Source organism: Stylophora pistillata, chromosome 9 (genome assembly GCF_964205215.1).
Source record: "Stylophora pistillata chromosome 9, jaStyPist1.2, whole genome shotgun sequence".
In the NCBI taxonomy this organism is placed as follows: domain Eukaryota; kingdom Metazoa; phylum Cnidaria; class Anthozoa; order Scleractinia; family Pocilloporidae; genus Stylophora; species Stylophora pistillata.
Window position 1 is genome coordinate 11,274,359 of NC_142527.1, and position 22,865 is coordinate 11,297,223.

Here is a 22,865-nt window from a genome sequence, read left to right on the forward strand (position 1 = left end):
GTAGTTTGTATCCCAGTCACCTCCATTCAAAGAGATAAACATAGGTTCCAATTAAAAATATTTCCCTGCAACTTTTGAATCTTTTATCTGCAAACCTTGTAAAGGGGACACATACCTTTTCTAGTTTGGAGGGTGTCCCTCCAATAGAGGTTCCACTGTGATTCTTGTTACAAGGGAGTTTTTATTGATTTAGTGTTATTTTCTCAACAGGATTCAAGATTTAACCAGGAAATTGACAAAAAAACTGGTTACCACACAAGAAGTATTCTTTGTATGCCAATCAGAGATCACTACCATGGAGAGGTATGTCATGGCAGAGGAAGACTGAACCCTATTGGGAGATTGAAAGGAGGATTTCCTCAATTTTGAGTTCAATCCAATGCCTGTAGGATCATGGTGTCCTTTTCAAATTAATTTAAGAAGCAGTGCCCCTTTAAATCAAGGGATGATGCTCTGGTGAGTGCGACTGCTTCCCACCACCTGTGCTATGGTTTCGGGTTTCCAACCATCATATGTGGATTACATTTGGTGTTGGTTCCTTGTCCTTGCAGTGAAGATGCTTCATTCAATTCTGAAGTTTTCCCTCTTATGCACAAACCAATGGTCAATATTTTTATTATGCATAGAAATGGTGGAGGAGAAAAGCCACCTTTGCTAATTGCTACTGCTAAATTTGCTTTTGGCAATGTATTCTATAGCTGTTTGCCCTTTACTTTCTTTACCCTCATAGATTATTGGTGTTGCTCAAGTTATAAATAAAAGAGGATTCTTAGATCACACTTTCACCAGGGAAGATGAAAAGGTAAAAAGATGATTTTACCTACTCTTTTTGGGTGAAGTCTGGAAGAGGTTAAATTTATAACTTTACTTCCGCCCGATGAGGACCATTTGATTAGTATTGGTTACTTAGCATGTCTTGTTAAATGCTAGCCCTAAGGAAAAAGAAAAAGAAAGATGATGAATTTTGGGCTTGGCTGTTTAACAAAAAAGATTGATATTCTATTCAGTTTACATGGGTTTACAGTTAAAATTCAGCCACTCTGTAAATTACCCATCAGCTCTTGTACGGCATACATCATTGGAAATTATATAGAAAGATATTTTTCATCTAGTCATGAGTATGAGACAAAGAAAAAATTCTGAGCGCAGATAAGTTTCGTGTAGATAGGTTTACATCAAGTATAGGAGAATAATTGAAAAGAGCGCATGGTCGACTAGTGTGTTAACTTCATTCATGCAAACCTCAAGGAGAGTAACCCTCCAATTTATGAATTAGGAGGACACGACACTCAGACCTTCGGATTCAGCGCTCCGATGCTCTACCACTGAGCCACACAGACTCTAGGGTGAACAAGGCCCATTATGAAGTTCATATTTGACATGTGTCGTGCATACTGCCAGGTCTGAAGGTCTAAGGTTCAATTCCTCATGGGGACTCAGAATTTTATTTTTGTCCCATGCTTATGACCGGACTAAAAAACATCTTTCTATATTTCTTTACCAAGCTCAAGACTTACCATCTTTCTATATTTCTTTACCAAGCCCAAGACTTACCATCTTTCTACATTTCTTTACCGAGCTCAAGACTTACCATCTTTCTATATTTCTTTACCGAGCTCAAGACTTACCATCTTTCTATATTTCTTTACCGAGCTCAAGACTATATTTCTTTACCGAGCTCAAGACTTACCATCTTTCTATATTTCTTTACCAAGCTCAAGACTTACCATCTTTCTATATTTCTTTACCGAGCTCAAGACTTACCATCTTTCTATATTTCTTTACCGAGCTCAAGACTTACCATCTTTCTATATTTCTTTACCGAGCTCAAGACTATATTTCTTTACCGAGCTCAAGACTTACCATCTTTCTATATTTCTTTACCAAGCTCAAGACTTACCATCTTTCTATATTTCTTTACCGAGCTCAAGACTTACCATCTTTCTATATTTCTTTACCGAGCTCAAGACTTACCATCTTTCTATATTTCTTTACCGAGCTCAAGACTATATTTCTTTACCGAGCTCAAGACTTACCATCTTTCTATATTTCTTTACCAAGCTCAAGACTTACCATCTTTCTATATTTCTTTACCGAGCTCAAGACTTACCATCTTTCTATATTTCTTTACCAAGCCCAAGACTTGCCATCTTTCTATATTTCTTTACCAAGCTCAAGACTTACCATCTTTCTATATTTCTTCACCGAGCTCAAGACTTACCATCTTTCTATATTTCTTTACCGAGCTCAAGACTTACCATCTTTCTATATTTCTTTACCAAGTTCAAGACTTACCATCTTTCTATATTTCTTTACCGAGCTCAAGACTATATTTCTTTACCGAGCTCAAGACTTACCATCTTTCTATATTTCTTTACCAAGCTCAAGACTTGCCATCTTTCTATATTTCTTTACCGAGCTCAAGACTTGCCATCTTTCTATATTTCTTTACCGAGCTCAAGACTTACCATCTTTCTATATTTATTTACCAGGCTCAAGACTTACCATTTTTCTATATTTCTTTACCGAGCTCAAGACTATATTTCTTTACCGAGCTCAAGACTATATTTCTTTACCGAGCTCAAGACTTACCATCTTTCTATATTTCTTTACCAAGCTCAAGACTTACCATCTTTCTATATTTCTTTACCGAGCTCAAGACTTACCATCTTTCTATATTTCTTTACCGAGCTCAAGACTTACCATCTTTCTATATTTATTTACCAGGCTCAAGACTTATCATCTTTCTATATTTCTTTACCGAGCTCAAGACTTACCATCTTTCTATATTTCTTTACCGAGCTCAAGACTTACCATCTTTTTTATTCTTTACTATTATTATTTACCTGTGGAGAGATTGACATGATTTTCCTGAATTGAAATAATGTCCTCATGAATAATTTTATTTTAATTTATTATTTATTTCTAGATAGTTACAGACCTCTTTGTTTTGCAGATATTTAGCAAATACTTGGTCTTCTGTGGAATTGGAATTACAAATGCAGAACTCTATGAGAGAGCACAACTTGAAATTAGAAGAAACCAGGTAGATTATGATATATAAATATATAAATTCTAAGATACTTATGCAAAAATACCAATTGAATACTATACTATTAAGAAAGACATTAAAATAAAAATATACCGATACCATTCTATTCAAAATATTCCTTGTCTCTACCAGCTGCAGAGAAAACAGTCAGATCCACATTTGTTGCTAATTAAGTTCGAGAGATGTATTTGTCTTACTAATTTCTTAATTAACCCTCAAAGCCCAGATATCAACATGTATATTCTCATAACTGTTCTCCTTATGTTTCTTAATTATTTTGCTGATTAAGAGAATTTGCTCAAACATCAGGACATTTCGTCTTTGGTGATCATTTCATTTCTTCTCATGATATGTACATTTGATCAGGCAGTGATATTGTTTGGAGTGTCCATACTGTTCTGTATAAATTTCCTAGGGCTTAGATAAGGAGAGTTTAGCTACAGATCAAGAGCTTTTCAAGTTACAGATCACTTCAATCTTTAATTCTCATGAGCCTAATATTTGATTCAGCAGTGATACCTCAGTGAGAAATTATATGCTAGTTACCCAGAGGGGTATAATGGTTAACTCCCAGAAGTGATGAACATGTAACTTCTCCCTATAATATCCATACATTATTACACGACTTGGGCAGTCAGAGGGCCAATAACTAAAATCAACCAATCAAAATGCTCTATTGCCGGTCCAATATTCTCTAAGTATTGGACCGGGCGCTGTCCCGAATGGTCCCGAATGATACCGCACTTGTGTCCCTTTGAACTTCAGTTGTATAATAAATCTCTTATTAACCAAGCTTGCTCGGGACTGTACTGGAAGAATATCGGCCCTCAGTCTTTTTTGTACAGACCGAGCGCAGCAAGGTCCGTACTGTCAAGACTTCGGGCCAATATTCTCCCAGTACGGCCCTCGCGCTTGGTTAATAAGATATATTTATCCAGCAGAGAGGTAATGAGAATACTCCAAGTTGTCAGGTATAAGCTGTTATCTTGATCTAACACCAAATTCTTGTAACTAACTTACAAGGAAATATGTAGCAGCTAGATGGGAGAATTTAACAATCAGCTCCAGTGAATGAAAGGGTTAAGGCAAGACAACAAGTGGAATTACTACATGGCTACCCATCTTGCATAACTTATTAGAAATAGTAAAATTTGTTTTAATTTTTTTGCTCTTCACCTCCAGGTTTTACTGGATTTAGCTAGAACAATTTTTGAAGAACAGAGCACACTTCACAACATTGTACAGAAAATTATGATGATCACACAGACTTTACTTCAATGTGAAAGATGTTCAGTTCTCTTGGTGGATCCTACATCAAAGGTATGAGTTGAACTTGTTCATTTGAGACACTAAATATACCGGCAATTATAATTTTAATTCTGTGTCCCGAAGCAAAAAAGTTATTTAATACATTTACTGCAAGTAAATCTTGCTTGGTGATTAGTAAAGTGCCTTGTTAGTAAGTTAAATATATTTTGTGGTGTACTGGCAGTGGTTTCATTAATGTTTTAAGCAGTAGGGCAACTGGTTTTCACAGGTGGGCAAAACTTTTGAAACTGAACTTCTTTATAAGAAAAACTTTTCTCCAGATGGTCAAACCACATTGGTAAAACCGTCCTCACGACCGGTCAATTTGCTTGGTGCCCGGCCCTCAATGAAACCCCTGACTGGCTTTTATTTGATAAAGATTTATAACATAAAGGCAAAGTTACAAAATGCTGATTTTGGTAGTAATGCCATGGGTTAAGTTACTGTCAGTATTGCTATAAAAACAGTTTTAAAAAAATTCAATGTGGCATGTTTTTTTTTTCTTTTTCATTGAAGACACTATTTTCTCAAGCTTTTGATTTGGAAGCCAGAGACTACTTAAATGAAGATGATCAGACTGTGGTGAAACACAGATCATGGTAAATACAGCTTTCATAGAATTATTAATTATTAGAATTATTAATTAATCAATAGTTATTAATTATTGTTTCATTGAATCTGGGGTGTTTCATGTGCCAAGTCTGCATACATCAATTTTTTTTTTTAGTTTTAGGAACAGCAAACTCAATCTGCTGTAAATATTTCCAGACTGTTTGCTTCCAGACACAAGCTCCAAGTGATGAACCTCGAACAGTGAAATGAATTATTTACTAAGAAATGAAATGTTTGTTGTCGACAACTTGTTACGTAAAAAGTGAGATTAATGAATGATAAAATTATGTCTTTGATATCTACTTTGAGATTTGATTACGTATGAATTTATTGACTTTTCATTTGGAACTTCAAAAGCACTTGGACAGTATGAAGCCATTATTTAAATGTGGCTCCACCCTTTAGCTCCCCAGATCTCTTATTAACTACTCTGCACCTTCAGGGGTGTCTCGCGTGCAAGCGATGTAGCGCGTCCGGTTTAAACTGTAGATATCTAAACCCCTATATCAAATTTAAGCTTATAGGACTGGCTATCAGACTATACCAAAAATTTTGAAAAAAGATGAATTGTCGAATTTTTCACGACTTCTAAATGCGAGCGCCCGAATCACCTTTTGAACGTTGCTTGTCAAAGTGAATTTTGTTTTTCGCTTATTTAATGTGTTCCTCTGTTTCTGGGGCCAAAGCGCTAAAAAAATGTGTCTGCAATTTGTCATATTTAATCTCAGTGAAAAGTTACAGAACATTTTTGAAATAGGTTTAAAAAAATGTGGAGTGATCGTACAAAAATCGCTCTTGAAAATAAGAGTATTTAGAAATAAAAAATTCGGAGACATGTTTTTGTTGTTTATATGTAAAACTAGCTACTATCAAAATTTGAGAGCAATCGAACAAATTCCCTTTGACTTTTAGCTCTTAAAAGGTGATTCAGGCGCTCACATATAGAAGTCGTGAAAAATTCGACAATTAATTTTTTTTCAAAATTTTTGGTATAGTCTGATAGCCAGTCCAATAAGCTTTAATTTGATATAGGGGTTTAGATATCTACAGTTTAAACTGGATGCGCTACATCGCTTGCATGAGAGACACCTCTGAAGGTGCAAGGTAACCTTAAATAATTCTCTAAAAAAAGAGAATATGTTTAAACACAGCATCAGGTAACTTAAAGAATCACTGTTACATGCTTTGTAGAGTAAAAGTCAAAGGTGGGTGAATTATAAGGGTTAAAGGTTCTCCACACATGTTTCACCCAACAATCACTTACCGAGCTGTTTATGACACGTAGTTAGTTAAAGCCTTCATGTTAAAAACTTTGGAGTCTACATTCAAGTGAATAAAACTTCCAACTTGGTCAGTTCTGAAAGTAAAAGTTCCCTAATCACTCTGATTGCTTCCTGGTTAGTAAGTCATTTAACTATTCCTAGGTCATAGAACTGTCTGTTATACAATTCTTATGATGTCAGCTCAGAGAATTTTATATTGGATGAACTAGTAATCTTCTAATTGACATTTTCTTCTTTATTCTCAGAACTTGTCTTCTTGATTTTGTATTGATTTTGTAAGGAGAAATTCTTTCTTGGTCACTCATGGGAGTTAAAAGGGTTAAGGACAGCAGGGCTCAACAATCTAGTTCTTTGAATCATAGTTGCTTTTTTGTTCATCCTTTCAGTAGCAAAACCGAAGTCCGATTTCCTATCAATATAGGAATTACAGGTCATGTTGCAACTACTGGCGAGGTATGAGATTTCTTTTATTTGGGTGACTTTGATTTGAGCAAATGCACTGTAAATTAAAGTTATTATAATCTGTGATTTTTCCATTATTTTTTTCAGACGTTGAATATTCCTAATGCATATCAAGATGAGAGATTTGATCCAGCTGTATGTATTCAATATTATTTTTTCAATTACAGCTCTTGTTTACCGTACATGCGGTATTCAGTCTATTACCTCTTTAACTCCCAAGATCTGATTGTTAATTCTCCCCTCTAGCTGCTATACATTTCTGTGTAAAGTAGTTATGAGAATTGGTACTAGATCAGGATAATGATTTCTACCTGATAAGTTTGAGTACTCTCATTACCTGTTTGCTGGATAATGTGTGGAAATTATAGGGGGAAGTTTCATGCCAATCACTTGTAGGAGTTAAGCGGGCTTTACTCTACTGCACAGCCCACATATAAATCCTTTTTGTTCTGTTACACAGGTTGACCAAGCTTCAGGATTTGTAACCCAAACAATTCTATGTATGCCCATCAAGAACAGCAGCGAAGAAATTATTGGTAAGTGAGTAAATTAATGTGCATCCAATTATTTTGTATCCCATGGATACAAAATAATTGGATACCACCTCTTGAGGCCTGTGAAATGGTCCGCAACATGATTATCAGCAGCTTGAAATGACTTTTTGTATTGATCTGTCTCTAATCTTATGGTCTGCTTTTGATTTAAACACATTGAAAGATGTAAATCCCAAACTGATGAACCTAGCATCACTCATTGATTTAACAATTTTACAGTAATTGTTCCTTGCATTTAATATGAAGATCCTAGCTAACTGATTGGTCTATTATGGTCTGGTCATCAATATTCTTTCCATCTGGTTGGTTCTGTGGTATTTGGCTAACAAAGGAGGGTTTTTATAAGCCAGGCCCACTCTTTTGTTCTTTGCTAATAACTGTTGAATGGTAATTCTCTCTAGAATATATTTCTTTATAAATGTTCATTTTCCTCTTCTTTTTCAGGTGTTGTTCAACTCTTGAACAAACTTGATGGCACAGCTTTCAACAAAAATGATGAAAATCTCTTTGAGGTACTGTACATCTTCTGACGATGTGTGTATCCATTCATAGCAAATATGATTTGAAACTTGTGTTGATGAGCAGGTGAATTAATTGATCTACACCTGTTGCTGCTGGCTTTATGGCTTAGTTTGTTGCGACGCTCATCTAGTATCTGGAATGCAAAGGTTTGAACTCTCTCGAAGCCAGAATTTATTCAGACTTTTCTTGATTCAATTCTCTCTTTTACAGTCTATCTGTGAGGATCAGTTTGTTTTTTTTTTTTTACCTCCCTATACAGGGATGCAAAATTGCCAGAGCTCTATCGATACCCACCTCTACTTATAAATGCCAAAATATTCCCTTCTTTCTTACAACGGCATTTTGTTATTCTCTATTGGTTTTATAGGCTTTTGCAATATTTTGTGGCATGGCAATCCAGAATACTGTTATGTATGAGAATGTCAACAAGGCTATGGCAAAACAGAAAGTTGCACTGGAGGTAAGAATTGTGTTTTAACAAGCAAATGGATTTCTGTAGCAGCTGGGTGGCAGGTACATCTATCTACTAGCAGCCACTTTACTCTAAACATACATGAAATTCACTTCAAATTTGTTCCAATCAAATTAACCTCTATGATCATCAAAGCACCATAAATTGGTAATCAAATACCTTATAATACAGGATGCTGCTGCTGCAAGATTCTAGAACTTCAAAATTTCCCACGAAAGCTTGGACATTCCTGGCAGCAAAAGGCTTACCAGGACCTCACAACTACCAACTACCTGCTATTTTAAGCTGTCCATTTGTACCACATCTTATTCCTTAGACTCGTAGGAGTGACTAACATCTAATTTCTCCTTAAAATACCACCCCTGAATCGCACAATTAGGTACCATAAATAAAGGAAATGATCACCCATTAAATATGCTCTTGGTTGTTGAACTAATTCTCCTTATCTGCACCTAAGGAAATGTATAGAGAACAGTATGGAGAATATACTGAAACCACTGCAAGTGCAAAGGATGTCTTAAATATTTTAATTGTAGCCTGCTCTAGACGCAAAACAGTGATTAAAATAAGTGCCCTCTTCTTGTCTTGCTCTATGATTTGGGGTTAAGTCACTAATTTCTGTTGTTATGTTGTGTCCAAGGTTCTTTCTTACCATGCTGCTGCCCCTTTGGAGGAAGCTAACAAACTAAAGGTATATAACATTATTTTACATCTTATTAATGATCTAGGTTCCACAGAAAAGCCAGAGAGTCCAGGAATTTTTCAATACCACTTTCTAAGCGTGGAAAGGCCAGACCTCCCTGGCAATTCATCAGACCTCATTTAAATTCCTGGGTGTAGAGAGGCAGTGCAAGAGTGAAATATTTTTTCCAGGAACACAACACAATGACCAGAGCCAGGTTGTCAAAAGTTGGTTTAAGATAACCCTTGGAGAGAGTGAAATCTGATTTCAGATCTGAAAGCTTTTAAAGAAAATTGCAATTTGATGATTGGATGCTCTGTAAAGAGGAGAGAAAATAATCCCAAAAAGGCTTTTGATCATAGGAATAATTAAAAGAAACCTGAATTAACATTTAATTTCAGGTTAGTGCTAATTGGCCTCCAAACGTCTGGGCCTAGGCACTAATCATTTGGTCACAAAATGAACTTTCTGGCTTGTAAGCTTAAAAAGGGTAAGGTAAAGTCTGTTTACGAGCCTAGTGGCCCTTTAGGCCGGTGCTTAACTCCGGTTTCTGTAGCATGAAGTGACTAGGGGTATTTCTACTCCCCCCTGGATGGGATGCCAGTCCATCGCAGGGTTACCCCCAGCATTAAATTGTCGGTACCCATTTATACACCTGGGTGAAGAGAGGCATTGTGAGAGTGAAGTGTCTTACCTAAGAACACAACACAATGTCCCGGCCGGGGCTCGAACCCGGACCACTCAATCCGGAGTCGAGTGCACCAACCATGAGGCCTCCACGCTTGTAAGCTTATTGTTCCTTTTTACCATTTTATTACACGACTCGGGCAGTCAGAGGGCCAATAACTAAAATCAACCAATCAAAATGCTACATTGCCGGTAAATATTCTCTCAGTATTGGACCGGGCACTGTCCCGAATGGTCCCGAATGATACCGCACTTGTGTCCCTTTGAACTTCAGTCCTATAATAAATTTCTTATTAACCAAGCTTGCTCGGGACCGTACCGGAAGAATATTGGCCCTCAGTCTTTTTTGTACGGACCGAGCGCAGCAAGGTCCGTACTGTCAAGACCTCAGACCAATATTCTCCCAGTACGGCCCTCGCGCTTGGTTAATAAGATATATTCTTATTCTCTGCAGTCTGTTCCTATACCATCAATCAAAACCCTTAAACTGTTGGAGTTTACTTTTGATGACGAGTTGGTCAGTGATCAAGATACCCTTTTGGGTACACTTGCAATGGTGATGGACTTGAAGTTACACGAGCATTTCAATGTGGAGTACCAGGTAGAGCAGTGTACTGCACTTTCTTTTTTATATGCTTTTAATTAATTAAGCTTACAAATTATTTTGTTTAATTAGCAGGGGCATAGCGTCTATAGATGCACATATGCCTGTGTGTGCAGCTGAAATCTGGAAAAAAAAATTTTTTATTCCCTTATAGCATATGTCACAGTTACCATGAAATAAGACCAATTTTTAAATTTTGAATTATACTGGCACCTTTTTTAACCCTGTTTTTTGGTATAGGTTACTGAAAACTCATGAGATGGGTAAAATAAGCAACTAATTACTGCATTTTCATCACATTTATTTATAAAAAAGTTCTGCAGAAATATTTGGAAATGGCATTTCCAAGACCCTAAATTTCAAAATTTTCTGGGGGAGCATGCTCCCAGACCCCCCTGGTTTGGGGTGCGTTTGGCACTCCCAATTTCTGTACTGTGTATACACCTTCAAAATCTCATGCTATGCCCCTGATTAGCTCAATATATACTGTGCGATTTTATTTTTTTACAGAGTAATGGGAGTGTCTAATGTAATTTAGTCAAAGTTTGACCCCTCTGAATAACCAACGTCTAATTTCTCACAATATTGCCAGTAGATCACACATGAGAATGAGGAAATGATCACCAACTTAAGGCTCTCTTGATATTTTAAACAAATTCTCCTTTTCAGCACCTCAGGAAATGTATAGAGAACAGTATGGAGAATAAACATACTGATGTGAGGGTGGTAAAGAGTAAAATTATTGTTTCTGTACTTCACTCTTTGATTGGCATACAAAAGTTGCGCTACCCCTTCAACCAATGACACAAAAAATTAAACCACTGGCCACTTGGCCAGTTGCATATTCCCACTTTGCAGGAGGCATTTTGTGTGTTCACTTTGACTTCTCCTTGGTTCCTTGTGATGTGTGTACCTGTGTTTTTTGGTTGGCTATTAACCCTACACGCACCCAAACATAAATATTGATTTCATATTCCCCACACCGGGTTCTCTTTACATATCTTATGTTACCGACAGGGAGAATTAGTTTGAATTGGTTGAATTTGAATTTGTTCCGAGCTTCTTAAATTGGTGATAGTTTCCTTTATTCTCGTGACCTTTGTATATGATTCCAGGATGATGCTGAAAAGGGAAAACTAGAAGTCACTCTTAGATGTTAAAGGATTACGATGACTATGATTGTCAAAATAAAACCCTCATTTGAAATAAGCTACTTTTAATTATTAGTAATCTACCATTAATTTTTTTCATCAGGTTCTCTGTCGCTGGATCCTAACAGTGAAGAAAAACTATCGGCCTGTGATGTACCACAACTGGAGGCATGCATTCAATGTAGCTCAGACAATGTTCACCATTCTTAAGGTAATTATCAGTTGTTTTTTTTTTTCTTTTTTCTTTTTTCTGGCAACCATTTTATGATTTTATATCAAGTAATGGTAACTTTACAAAAGAAATAAGTTCAGGGCTGTTGGCTGATAATTAATCCACAAAGGGCTGTATTCCTTAATGGAATGTTACTCTAAATGAATCATGGTAGACAAAAGGGGCAGCCTATAAAACATCTTAAGGTTAATGGATGAGCTGTAAGGCTTCTTGACACCTACTGTACTTCCTACAAGAAGCCCTTCCACCTTGCCCACCCCCTCCCCGTTCCTGCTCTGTAGTAAGGCATCAACCGTCCTCTATCCTCTCCAGTTGGCCATTGCCCTTTCCCCTTCTTTAATAAACCCACCTGTTTTCCATTGCCTTTCTCTTTTAAGCCCTTTTCCCCCACCTGCTCCAGTGATCTCCTCTCCATGCTCTCTGATAAGCAATCATCCCTATATCCTCTCCATTTGGCCATTGCTGTTTCCCCTTCTTTAATAAACCCACCTGTTTTCCATTGCCTTTCTCTTTTAAGCCCTTTTCCCCCACCTGCTCCAGTGATCTCCTCTCCGTGCTCTCTGATAAGCAATCATCCCTATATCCTCTCCAGTAGCCATTGCCATTTCCCCTTCTTTAATAAACCCACCTGTTTTCCATTGCCTTTCTCTTTTAAGCCCTTTTCCCCCACCTGCTCCAGTGATCTCCTCTCCGTGCTCTCTGATAAGCAATCATCCCTATATCCTCTCCATTTGGCCATTGCCCTTTCCCCTTCTTTAATAAACCCACCTCCTCTCCACTCCCCTTCTAATAAGCCCTTTTCTATACCTCTCCTTAATAAGCCCTCACCTCAGCTCAAAATTTATCAACATTTTAAAGTTTGTGTTAATTACCTTTTTAAACGTAATGGGTTGGTTACCAAAAGGAGGTCTAACATGAGCCACAGTTTATGACAATCAATGGACTTCTAAAGTTTCTTATAGATGGGGTTTTTGAATTAATTAGATATGTCTTTTAGTGCTTAATAGAAGCCCTTTTGGCAGTTTTACAAGAATTTATGTTTAGGTGACATTTTCTGTTAGTTAAGAATTTTTAGAATGATGTTTGGATGAACAACTCTCTCAAACAGCCCAATATGTTTTCGTTAAAGGAAATGCTCAGTATATATGGTAGAAGTGTCTTTTTTTCCCTACGATATGATGTTTTGGATTATAGGTTGATGAATTTGGGAAGTTATTTACACCAGAAGAGAAATTTGCTCTACTGGTTGCTTGTCTGTCACATGATCTTGATCACAGGGGAACCAACAATTCATTTCAAATAAAGTAAGCGGACAAAACATTCATTTTGAGTGTTAAGTTTTTATTACTTAAACCTCTACACCACAACATGAGTATGGATGTTCTCTTCACCATTCTTTAAATATTTCTCGTGTTACTCACAGGGAGAATTTTTTTTTTCTTATTTACAGTTAAGGGTGTCTTAAGTTGGAGACCATTTCCTTTGTTCTTGTGAGCTTTATGTTTGATTCAGGAATGTCACTGCTTGGGGAAACTAGATGCTCAAGGCTGTGCTCTAAGAAAAATTGAAAGGAACCCAGTGCTCTGAAACTATGAAATCCAGGGTGCCCAGCATATGCTTTCTATTAAAAGACTAAGATTCCCGAGTTGCTCAAGAGTAAAAGTAAGGTGCCAAGGGCCACTGGGCACTGCTAGACCACAGCCGTGGATGCTAGTCACTCTTAGTGTTGAAGGGTGTGGTCAAATGTGTCATTCCATTTCATTTTATATGCTTCTTCTGTTTTGCATTAGTTGTCAGAGTATTGAACTCCTAACTACCAGGGCTGTAGTGTAGCAGCACTCGGTGGCCCTTGGAGCCTTACTTTTGCTCTTGGGCAACTCAGGAATCTTAGCTTTTTCATACAAAGCATATGTTGGGCACCTGGGATTTCACAGTTTCAGAGCAATGGGGTCCCTTCAATTTTTCTTACAGCACAACCTTGGACAACTGTCATCATGATAACCCATGATTGCTGTAAATTGCCAAACTGTGAGATTCAAATTATCATAACTAACTGTTTGCTACACTCTTAGGAGTGCCTCGGCATTAGCACAACTGTATAGCACGTCAACTATGGAGCATCATCACTTTGACCAATGTATTATGATCATCAACAGCCAGGTAATTAACAATTATTCCATGCGCGTGTGTTGGATTTGAGATGATAGATAGCCAACAAGGCTTGTAGTGCCGAGTGGGCTATAATCATCTCATATCCAACAAGTGCAAGTGGAATAATTGTTTTATTGAAAACGTTATATTAAATTATTAAATTTTATTACATTTTTAGCTCCCTTTTAATTTTAAGCTGACACGTACGCTTACCATATTTGTAGATTATGGTATATTGGCTCATATACCATAATGGCTAAGCCAATAAAAAGTCTTGAATTGCATTATCCAATGTTCTAGTTTTTAATAATGAATATTATCCAGTCTGAAAGGAAGATGTCACATTAAGTTAAGCTTAGATGCCTTGATATGTTTTGTAGTGAGCCTTACTCTGCGCAGTTCAGTTGCATTTTTGCTTGTATTTAATGTAGAATTTCTGGACCATCAAGAGTCTATTCTGCGCATATATCTTCCCTTTATTCCAGTTAAACCATGCTACTAGGATTATTAGTTGAGTGAGGCAAGGATAAGTTTGGTGCTGAGATTACAGTGTTGTCATAAGCAACCTTGTTTTAAATTGTTTAACTGAATCTTAGGAACAATATTAGTCACCAACCATCAAACTCCAAAACGTGCCAAAAGAAGTCAAACAACACATTGCCTTAGGAATTGGAGCTAGTTGCCTGTGTTAATAACTTGATTTTAACTTCAAAATGTGGTTGCCAAACTTCTGTTGCACCTCACTCTACTGAAAATGGTTGTATTTTATGTTTTGTGGAATAATGTTCACTGAGAGGTAGTAAATATTTTGCACTACACAAGTTCTACATTCCATGTTTTAATCTCTTTTACTTATCAAATATTATATTGCTTAATATCTCATTATAGGGAAATGAAATTTTTGGATCTCTCTCAGCTGAGGACTATAACAAAGTGATAAAACTTGTAGAACAAGCAATCATTGCAACTGATCTAGCCTTGTATTTCCAGTAAGTTATATTCATATATCCACTATCATTGACAGTATAGTGTTTGAACCAGGATGATGCACCTGATGCTGGTGTAAGTCCTTGTTGCACAGTGACAAGGAGACATTCTCATTCTAATATTTTGATGTCCAAGGAAACGGGCTGAATTTTTCAAGAAAGCTGAAGCTGGATGTGAAGATTGGTCATCTAATGAAAACAGGGAACTTTTGAGGTGTGAAGATAAATCCTTTATCTCATAAACTGCTTTGTTTTATGAGGATTTCTAGCACTGAGAAAAGATGTAACTGCACACATTTAAAAGAATGATAATTTTTGTGTGTGTTAATATTGCCAATCGGCTGCTGATAGGTCACTCTACTTTCACGACACTCTGTCAGGTTGATGAATGCATAGCAAAGTGTTCATCACTCTCAAACCAAGGTTCACGTCGAAATTATTGTCAGTAAAAGCTTGATACATGGTTGCTTGTAGATATGAAACATTTCCTCTCATTTTCAACTCAAATCTCACCCATGAGATATCCAGTTAAACTTTCCAAAAAAAAAAAAAACATATCTTTGTGTGCCCGTAATTAACCCTTATTTCCCAAGATCAGTTTGTTAATTCTCCTCTCTAGCTGCTACGCATTTCCTTGTAAACAAGTTATGAGAATTTGGTGTTAGATCAAGGTAACACCCTCTTCCTAGATAATGTTTGGATCTCATTGGGAGAAACTACAAGTGCATCACTTCTGAGAGGTTAAGGGTTAATGTTTTCATTGTGGTGTTAGTTCAGTAACACTTTTATGTTTTACTTGTACAGAGCCATGATGATGACAGCTTGTGATCTTTCAGCCATCACGAAACCTTGGCCTGTACAAAGAAGGGTAAGGGGTTTTTACTGTGCAGTCATAATAGTCCATTTTACAGTTGCCTGCATGGTTGCCAATCCTTTGAACAGGAGGGAGGTTAAGGGTGATCTTGTTGCGATAGAAACATTGCTGATTTTCAAATGTAAATTACTTTGTTATCATGCTAGCTAGATACTGGTCTTCATTGCAACAAGGTCACCTTTGGCCTCACTCCAAATCAAAGGTTTAGCAACTAAGTACACAACTGTAAAATATGGCCTGTTGCCAGGTTATCCATTGTGAAATTAATGGTTTGTCCAAGTGAAAGTGTTTCTGTGAGGAAAAATCTAGTAGTTTTTGTTCTTTATTTTGTATCAATGATTACACCTCCAATTAAAAACTGTTTTTTTTTTTTTTTCAAAAATAATTTTTGCACTGCCATTACCAGGTAATGTTTTATTAGTTTTGCCTTGTGAGAGGAACATTCATAGAGAATTGATGCAAAGATTTGCAAATTTTTTCCTTTTAACTTGACTAAATTCACATATAGTGTGGTAGCTTGTGTGGTCATTAGTTAGTTACCATTGTGCAACAAAATGTGCCATGTTCACATTATCAAGTTGTTCCAGCTTGGCTTAGGGGTGAAGGAGTGAAGGGGTACGGCCCAAAAGATGAGCGTGGGAGGGATACTTTTCCTTTCTCCACACTCAGCTGGAGAAACTGAGTGAAACTGGAGTGAACAAATTTTCCCAGCCATAATATGAACTAGTTACCCAAGCAGTGGAAGGAATACTCTCACCGAGCTGATAAAACTGCGTTTTAATTTTCCCAATACAGACTGCACTTCTTGTAGCTGAGGAATTCTTTCAGCAAGGTGACCTTGAACAACAAGAGTTAAAATCCACACCCATGGCAATGATGGACAGGGCAAAGAAAGATGAACTTCCACAAATGCAAGTTGGTTTTATAGATTCTGTCTGTCTACCTCTGTATAAGGTGAGTACCACAGTTTGGCATCAATCCTATTACTTTCAGAAGAGGTTAACATATAAGTTCTCCTTGGAATTTTTTGCAGTCAAATCCTATCAATCCAAAAAGTTCAGCATTTATTATGCTTATTGATTCTGTAAATTTTGTTCAATTTTAGTTTGTTCTCACAGTTCGGTGTATAATCAGGTGCATCTTAAGCTTGGAAAACATTAAAAGGTTTTCATAATCTGTCATGGAAAGTCACAGAATTTTATTAAAACAAAAAGTAGTGGTACTGTTCCTTTAAGTTATGTCCAGGAATCATTATTTGTTGGCAAATAAACTACTGGCAATTCACGTTTATCTTTTAAGCTTATGAATAGCCATTGTCTTGATTTTGGCTATCAACAATTCCCAGGTTTTAAACAAGAAATCTTTGCAGTACAGTAATTTGTTAGAACTTGAAGGTTAGATGAACCTTTGAGTTTTCTTGCAGGCTTTTACACAAATGAGTCCAAAGCTAGCACCACTGAAAGAAGGCTGTAGAGAAAACAAATTACAATGGCAGAAACTAGCTGATGATTACAAGGCACAGGTGTGACAAAAGAAAACTATACATTTTGTTTATACTCATATTACCATATAATTTGGATATATCAACAAAGTTGAAATGGTAAATTGGCCACCGTAACAATTACAAAAGCTGACGTTTCGAGCGTTAGCCCTTCGTCGAAGCGAAGGTATCTTTCACTCCGATGAAGGGCTAACGCTCAATACGTCAGCTTTTGTAATCGTTACAGAGGCCAATTTACCATTTCAACTTTGTTGATATATCCAAATTATTTTGTTACTCCCACCGACGCAGCCCCAAGCAGTTTCTTTCGAAACTATCAGCCTTTATTCACCCTTATTACCATAATTACACATCTTGCTACAAGCATTAGTGAAGACTGGTTTTTACTCAAAGTGGAGTTGGATTAAGTGAAGAGTTGAGCAATAATTTTGATGTAATAAAATAATTGATCTAGGTAGAATGCAGATGCCCCTTTCGACTTTAATTTGTTGCCTATAATCCACGGAAACTATAATCTCAGAGTGATGAGTATCCAGAGGGCCTTTGGACTGGCTCTATGCTCAGATGGTTCTTCCTTTTCCAATTCCAACAATATACTATGATTTTCAGTTTAGTGAGGGGCAGTGGAAGTAGAATCTTGTTGTTGTCATCAGCAACTGGCTCTTTTTCCAGTGGCAATGTTTTGCTTGACTTCTTTTGGCGAGCTTTTATGTTTTACGATTGGAGACACATGGCTCTTGAGATTTGGTCATCACTGGAAATCCAGAACATTGCCCTCGACAACATCAGTATTTTGCAGTGAAAACCATGTCACAAAACATTTTTCCAAGCCTCACTCAACAGATAACCACTGATACAGTAGTTTTTTTCAAAATATTAATACTTAGGATGATTAAAAGTTGATTTCCCTACTTATCTCAATTGTTACAAGTTAACTTGCTCAGCTTTCGTAAATGAACTTATTGGATAATTTATAGAGAACAATATCGCCATCAAGGGAGTTAGAAAATTTGAGTCATTGACCCCTAAAAGAAGATGTCAACGAGTGCCATACTGGTATCAATCAGAGACTTTCTTTCTCGTTGAATGACTTTAAAAAAGATTTTGATTCTCAACAACTGCATGCTTGGAATTTTCAATCAATTCTTTTTTCGTCTTCTTTGTATACAGATTGAGAACACAGTGTGGAGAAAGAGATGAGATCTCGGATAATGTAAATACTGAACATTTGCTATTATTTTTATTTGCTTGATAGCCTTAGCTGAGCTGTGAGCTTGCATGATCTTTGTAATACATAGTAAGTATTTTTACAAACATTATTTTTTTTTCACATCCCATTCATGGCAATCATTCATTAAATGTTAATTTTTTTTTTCTTTGTCTACATGAAATGATTATTTTGTTCGGTGTTAAAAGAAAATTTAGATTAAAAGTAAATAAATATTAATACATAATGTAACAAATTAAGTTGTATTAATACCTAACTTAACAACACTTACTGGACCTATTTTAGGATAATTTAGGAGATGACTTAACTAATCCAGACCTCTCAAGTCTCATGATTTTGTCTTGAGACTCGCGATGTTCAGTTCAATCTCACGGCCTCACGACAAGACAGACAAATCTCACGATAAATAGAGCCAGGCGCAGGCTCAGTGAGTTTTTTTGTGCCAATTCTGTGCAAATCCATAGCAAACCAAGCTGTTATGTTCTTCATCTGTCTGTTCGCTTGAAACGCCATGAGTCGTCCATGACCATATGTAGAACACCTGTTCCAAATTAGGTCATCATAACCAGTCTCTCGCATTTTGACAAGACACGTTATCAAAATGGCGGCAATTGATGAACCTGATGAATATGTGTTGTTAATGTCCACACATGTTTTAAGTAAATTATGAGCAGGACAAAAAACACTTTCTCTAAAGAACCTGTGTTTACTTGGTTTTGTCTGCCGGTCGACCAATCTCCAGATTTTTACTGAAATCTCCAGATTTTTGTTTACACCAGTCTCCAGATTTTTGGTGTTTTGAGGTTGAGAGGTCTGCTAACCATAAATCATAAATAAGTGTAGAGTTAATGTTATCCTTTAGCCTGAGAATAACATCATCAAAGGTTTTCTAACAGTAGCAATGAATTGCCTGACTTTCTTAAGGTAAAGTATTTTTAAGGTTAATTCAATACAATAATTACAGTTGACCCTTTTATTGAAGTTATAAAGTAACAATTTATCAATAATGAATATGTAATTAATGTTGATTGGCATTGATATCAATTTTAAATTTACTTGATACTAATGTGACAATTATCAAGTTGTTGACAATGATCACTTATGCTTTTAAGTGCTGTGTATTTTTGCTTTATTCTGATAAATTTTTTATTTCTTTCTTGAGTTACAAAATCCAAACATTGAAGGGCATACCACAGGAAGCCTTCTCTGAATATTTTTTCCAAAATTTAATAGCTAGCTCTTGTAAGTTGGCAGCTCAGCTGAAAAGACATTTTATGAAGGAAGACACTCTACAAAAATCATCACAGAAACCTTCCTCCTTTCCCTTTAGTTAGTACTATACCCCCAAGTCATGTGAAGAAACAGGCTTCAAGGTCTCTCTCATTTCTAGAAGAAAATGTAGTTGATTGTGATGTGTCTGTGAAGTAGGGGTAATTTCAACCATTTTATAAGGGTCCTCCCTCGACATACTGTCGGGAAATTTGAAATTGGGAAAACTTCTGACTAGGGAGTTAAGGGGGGGAGGGGTGGGTAAGGGGGTGATTGCTTACAACTGCCCCTCACCTCAACCAGCTTTGAGATTGTGAGTCTCTTGTTTGATAACACCTGCGATAACCTTTTAGTCACTGTAATTTTTTTCTTCTTTTTTAGCCTCCAGATAAGAGGAAATCAAACAGAAAAGTATGCTATCTCATGGGATGACGAATAGTATATCAAAAGCGTTAAAATAGCAATCTTGTAAATAGACATCATATGAATTTAATTTTTCTAGTAAATGGATAGTAAGATCATTGCCATTCGGTGTTTGTATAAATATTATTGTACATGGTCAAGTAAAACTATACCAGTGTCTGTTATATTTTCTCTATTCACAGTATCCAAGAAATGAGATCAAATTAAAGTCTTTACTGGTTACTATCAACAGGCTTAACAAGAGCTTGTACTACAGAGAATGGGTTCAGCCTAGGGGTAACATTTGATCGGGTGGTCTGATTGTCTGTGTGAGAATAGTCATAGCAAGAACTGATGTTCTTGATAGTGGGTGACGTGTCGAAAGCCTGAGAAGTCGCCTCATGACTGTAATGATGACTTCTTGTTCAGGTTTTTAAAAAAGTCTTTCCCCATCTCAGTAGATACCTCAAGCAAACCATGACAGTGACAGCCACAAGGATGTGGCAAAACAAAAAGATTTAATGGCGTGGGCAGAACAGTAGCTTAGCATGGGCATTTTTGACTGTCTACATTTTTTTAGCCATCCCCTGCTTATAATTAACAATGACATGAAATTGCTGAAGTTGATGTTGTCTGAGAACAGAAACCCCACCACTAAATCATTTAAGTTTCCATTTGGAACTCAATGTTTCTCCTTTACATTATGCTGAAGTTGAGGAGTGGCAGCATATAAGAGGTGATAAACACATCCAGCCATTAATATTCTTGAAATTCTACTAAAAAATATTGATGTCTTCCTGGGCGTTGCCATCCTGACTGCTTAAGGTTGCCAATGACAGTCTTTTTGCAGTACTTTTCTCACTTGGACAAGTAGACCACATGATCAACCGAGAGAAGATCTCCTCAGAAGGTATCATTATTTTGGCACTAATTGAATTAGAACTACCAGAGCCACTAAGTATCTTTGAACTAGACAGCAAAGTGTTTGTTGGTGTACTGGAAGAATGGTGGCTTTAATTATATATAGCCAAATAAGAAATGAAAGAGGACTTCTTTTCTGTCCTTCTAGTAATGGAACCATTATTTTCAAGCCAGTATAAACTAAAATCAATTATATATTTTTCCCCCACTTGAAATTTCAGTCAAAGCCATACCATGTTGATCCTCATTATGCAGTGAAACTACACTTCATGATCACTCTCAACCTATAACGTGGATTAAGTGAACTGGGAAAATTTAACCTCGTGATAACCTCACGAAACCCATTGTGTTTGCTGTCTCTATACTTCTAATGGCAGCTAAATGTGCACTGGTCTTTCTTTTTTTCTTTCTGTTTTCTTTCTGTTTTCATTTAACAATAATGCCTTACTTTGAGATGTTAGACTAGTGCCCTATTCACTCCAGCAACACATCTATAGTTTAACCTGGTTTGACAGAAAAAAAAACCATTAATAGAAAACTTATAGACTATATCTTACAAAGGTTTCAAGTAATCAGGAACTTCTACTTTCATTCTTCTATTTTCAAATCTGAAGGCGGCATCATTAGTTTAAACAACTTTAATGACAATAACAGTTTCTGTGTTGGACAGAACAGCTGTAAAATGTACATGTTTTAGTTAAGGAGTGAATAGGGTTTAGGATTTCACCTTACCCTTTCACTTTCTTGATCTTAAATCTAATTTTTTCCAGCTGGAGAGTGTCACTGCATATCTTCTACTCTTTTGGAGGAACAAACTCAACTTTAAAAATTTTCTTCCTGAATCTCTGTTGTGCCTTTTAAACAAAGAACTTTACTGAGGTTGAATGTTCCCTTCTTATAAAGGCCCAAGGTAATATGTGTGTCAGAAATTAATCATGAAATAGGTTCCTCTAACTAATGACAGGAATGAGATTGCTTTCACTGCTACCCCTAAGTCTTTAACTGATCATTTACCAGACTATTGATTCATGATTCATAAACTTAAATTGAAGAGTAATATATGAACCTGTAAAGAAATTTATTATTTAATGGAGGGTCCAAAGGGGTAACTACTTGATATAATTGAAGAGTCAAACACTATCTTAATGTGGTAAAATTCACCTTTCATCTTGTCAACATTTTGTAGCTCAGGAAGAGACACTTAAATCTGTGCCCCAAGTCTGGTAACACATAAGACTGAAATGGGCAGTATTGTCACAAAATGATAATTATAATTTAAAGAAATGCTAAACTTTAAAACTGGACAAGTCAAACTCTGAATAAATAATTTGTTGGCCTTTCTTATTAACTTTTCCAAGGATTGTTACCGGTTGACATGGTGATGTAAGAAAATTGTCAACATGGGTTAGTAAAACACAAAATTGCCAGAAAACAGCTGACTTGAAGCTGCACTTTTGTAGTAAATTATTATTCCACTGCTAAGTCAAGCCTTCTAGCTCTTAATATCTTAAGCTCATTTTGCTTCAGTATGTTACTTTTTGTGAACTTTTTGTCGGCACTGACATGTTCACAAGCAATGGTACTGGTATAAATGCTTTTAGCCTTTTTATTATGTTTCACTTGGAGTACTTTTTATTTGCATATTTTTTTTATCCACATTATATTATACATGGTTGAAAGTCAGAGGTAACTTCAATTAATCTAATGACTCCAAATAATTTATTCTTTCCAAGATGAATCATGAATTAAAAGATCTTGTTGAAACCTGGCTAAAAGCTTCTTTATGGGAAGAGAAAGATTTAATTTATAAGTTCCAAAATCATTTTTTTTCCAGCCCATTTTAATCTAGCATGATGAAGCCACCCACCAACAAATGTATGAACTTAATTAAATGATGGCACCTTGCTAATGG

General features: G+C 36.3%; 1 protein-coding gene across 2 annotated transcripts in view; it reads left to right on the forward strand.

Annotated features, from left to right (window-relative positions):
* LOC111328109 (dual 3',5'-cyclic-AMP and -GMP phosphodiesterase 11) overlaps positions 1-22,721 on the forward strand; it is a 30,560-nt gene extending 7,839 nt beyond the window's left edge. Inside the window, exons 2-23 of one of the 2 annotated variants that reach the window (XM_088733907.1) lie at positions 211-303; positions 731-802; positions 2,957-3,046; positions 4,235-4,372; positions 4,877-4,959; positions 6,642-6,708; positions 6,805-6,852; positions 7,178-7,253; positions 7,716-7,783; positions 8,161-8,253; positions 8,906-8,956; positions 10,089-10,235; positions 11,493-11,600; positions 12,816-12,925; positions 13,694-13,781; positions 14,661-14,761; positions 14,895-14,972; positions 15,563-15,626; positions 16,428-16,586; positions 17,056-17,154; positions 18,304-18,346; positions 20,012-22,721. In XM_088733907.1, the coding sequence (XP_088590033.1) occupies positions 211-303; positions 731-802; positions 2,957-3,046; positions 4,235-4,372; positions 4,877-4,959; positions 6,642-6,708; positions 6,805-6,852; positions 7,178-7,253; positions 7,716-7,783; positions 8,161-8,253; positions 8,906-8,956; positions 10,089-10,235; positions 11,493-11,600; positions 12,816-12,925; positions 13,694-13,781; positions 14,661-14,761; positions 14,895-14,972; positions 15,563-15,626; positions 16,428-16,586; positions 17,056-17,154; positions 18,304-18,333 (1,863 nt within the window). In that variant the 3' untranslated portion in view covers positions 18,334-18,346; positions 20,012-22,721. Of the gene's footprint in view, positions 1-210; positions 304-730; positions 803-2,956; positions 3,047-4,234; positions 4,373-4,876; positions 4,960-6,641; positions 6,709-6,804; positions 6,853-7,177; positions 7,254-7,715; positions 7,784-8,160; positions 8,254-8,905; positions 8,957-10,088; positions 10,236-11,492; positions 11,601-12,815; positions 12,926-13,693; positions 13,782-14,660; positions 14,762-14,894; positions 14,973-15,562; positions 15,627-16,427; positions 16,587-17,055; positions 17,155-18,303; positions 18,347-18,388; positions 18,431-20,011 lie in introns of both variants that reach the window. The other variant, XM_022932483.2, reaches the window with a different exon arrangement.
* The last annotated feature ends 144 nt before the right edge of the window (positions 22,722-22,865 follow it).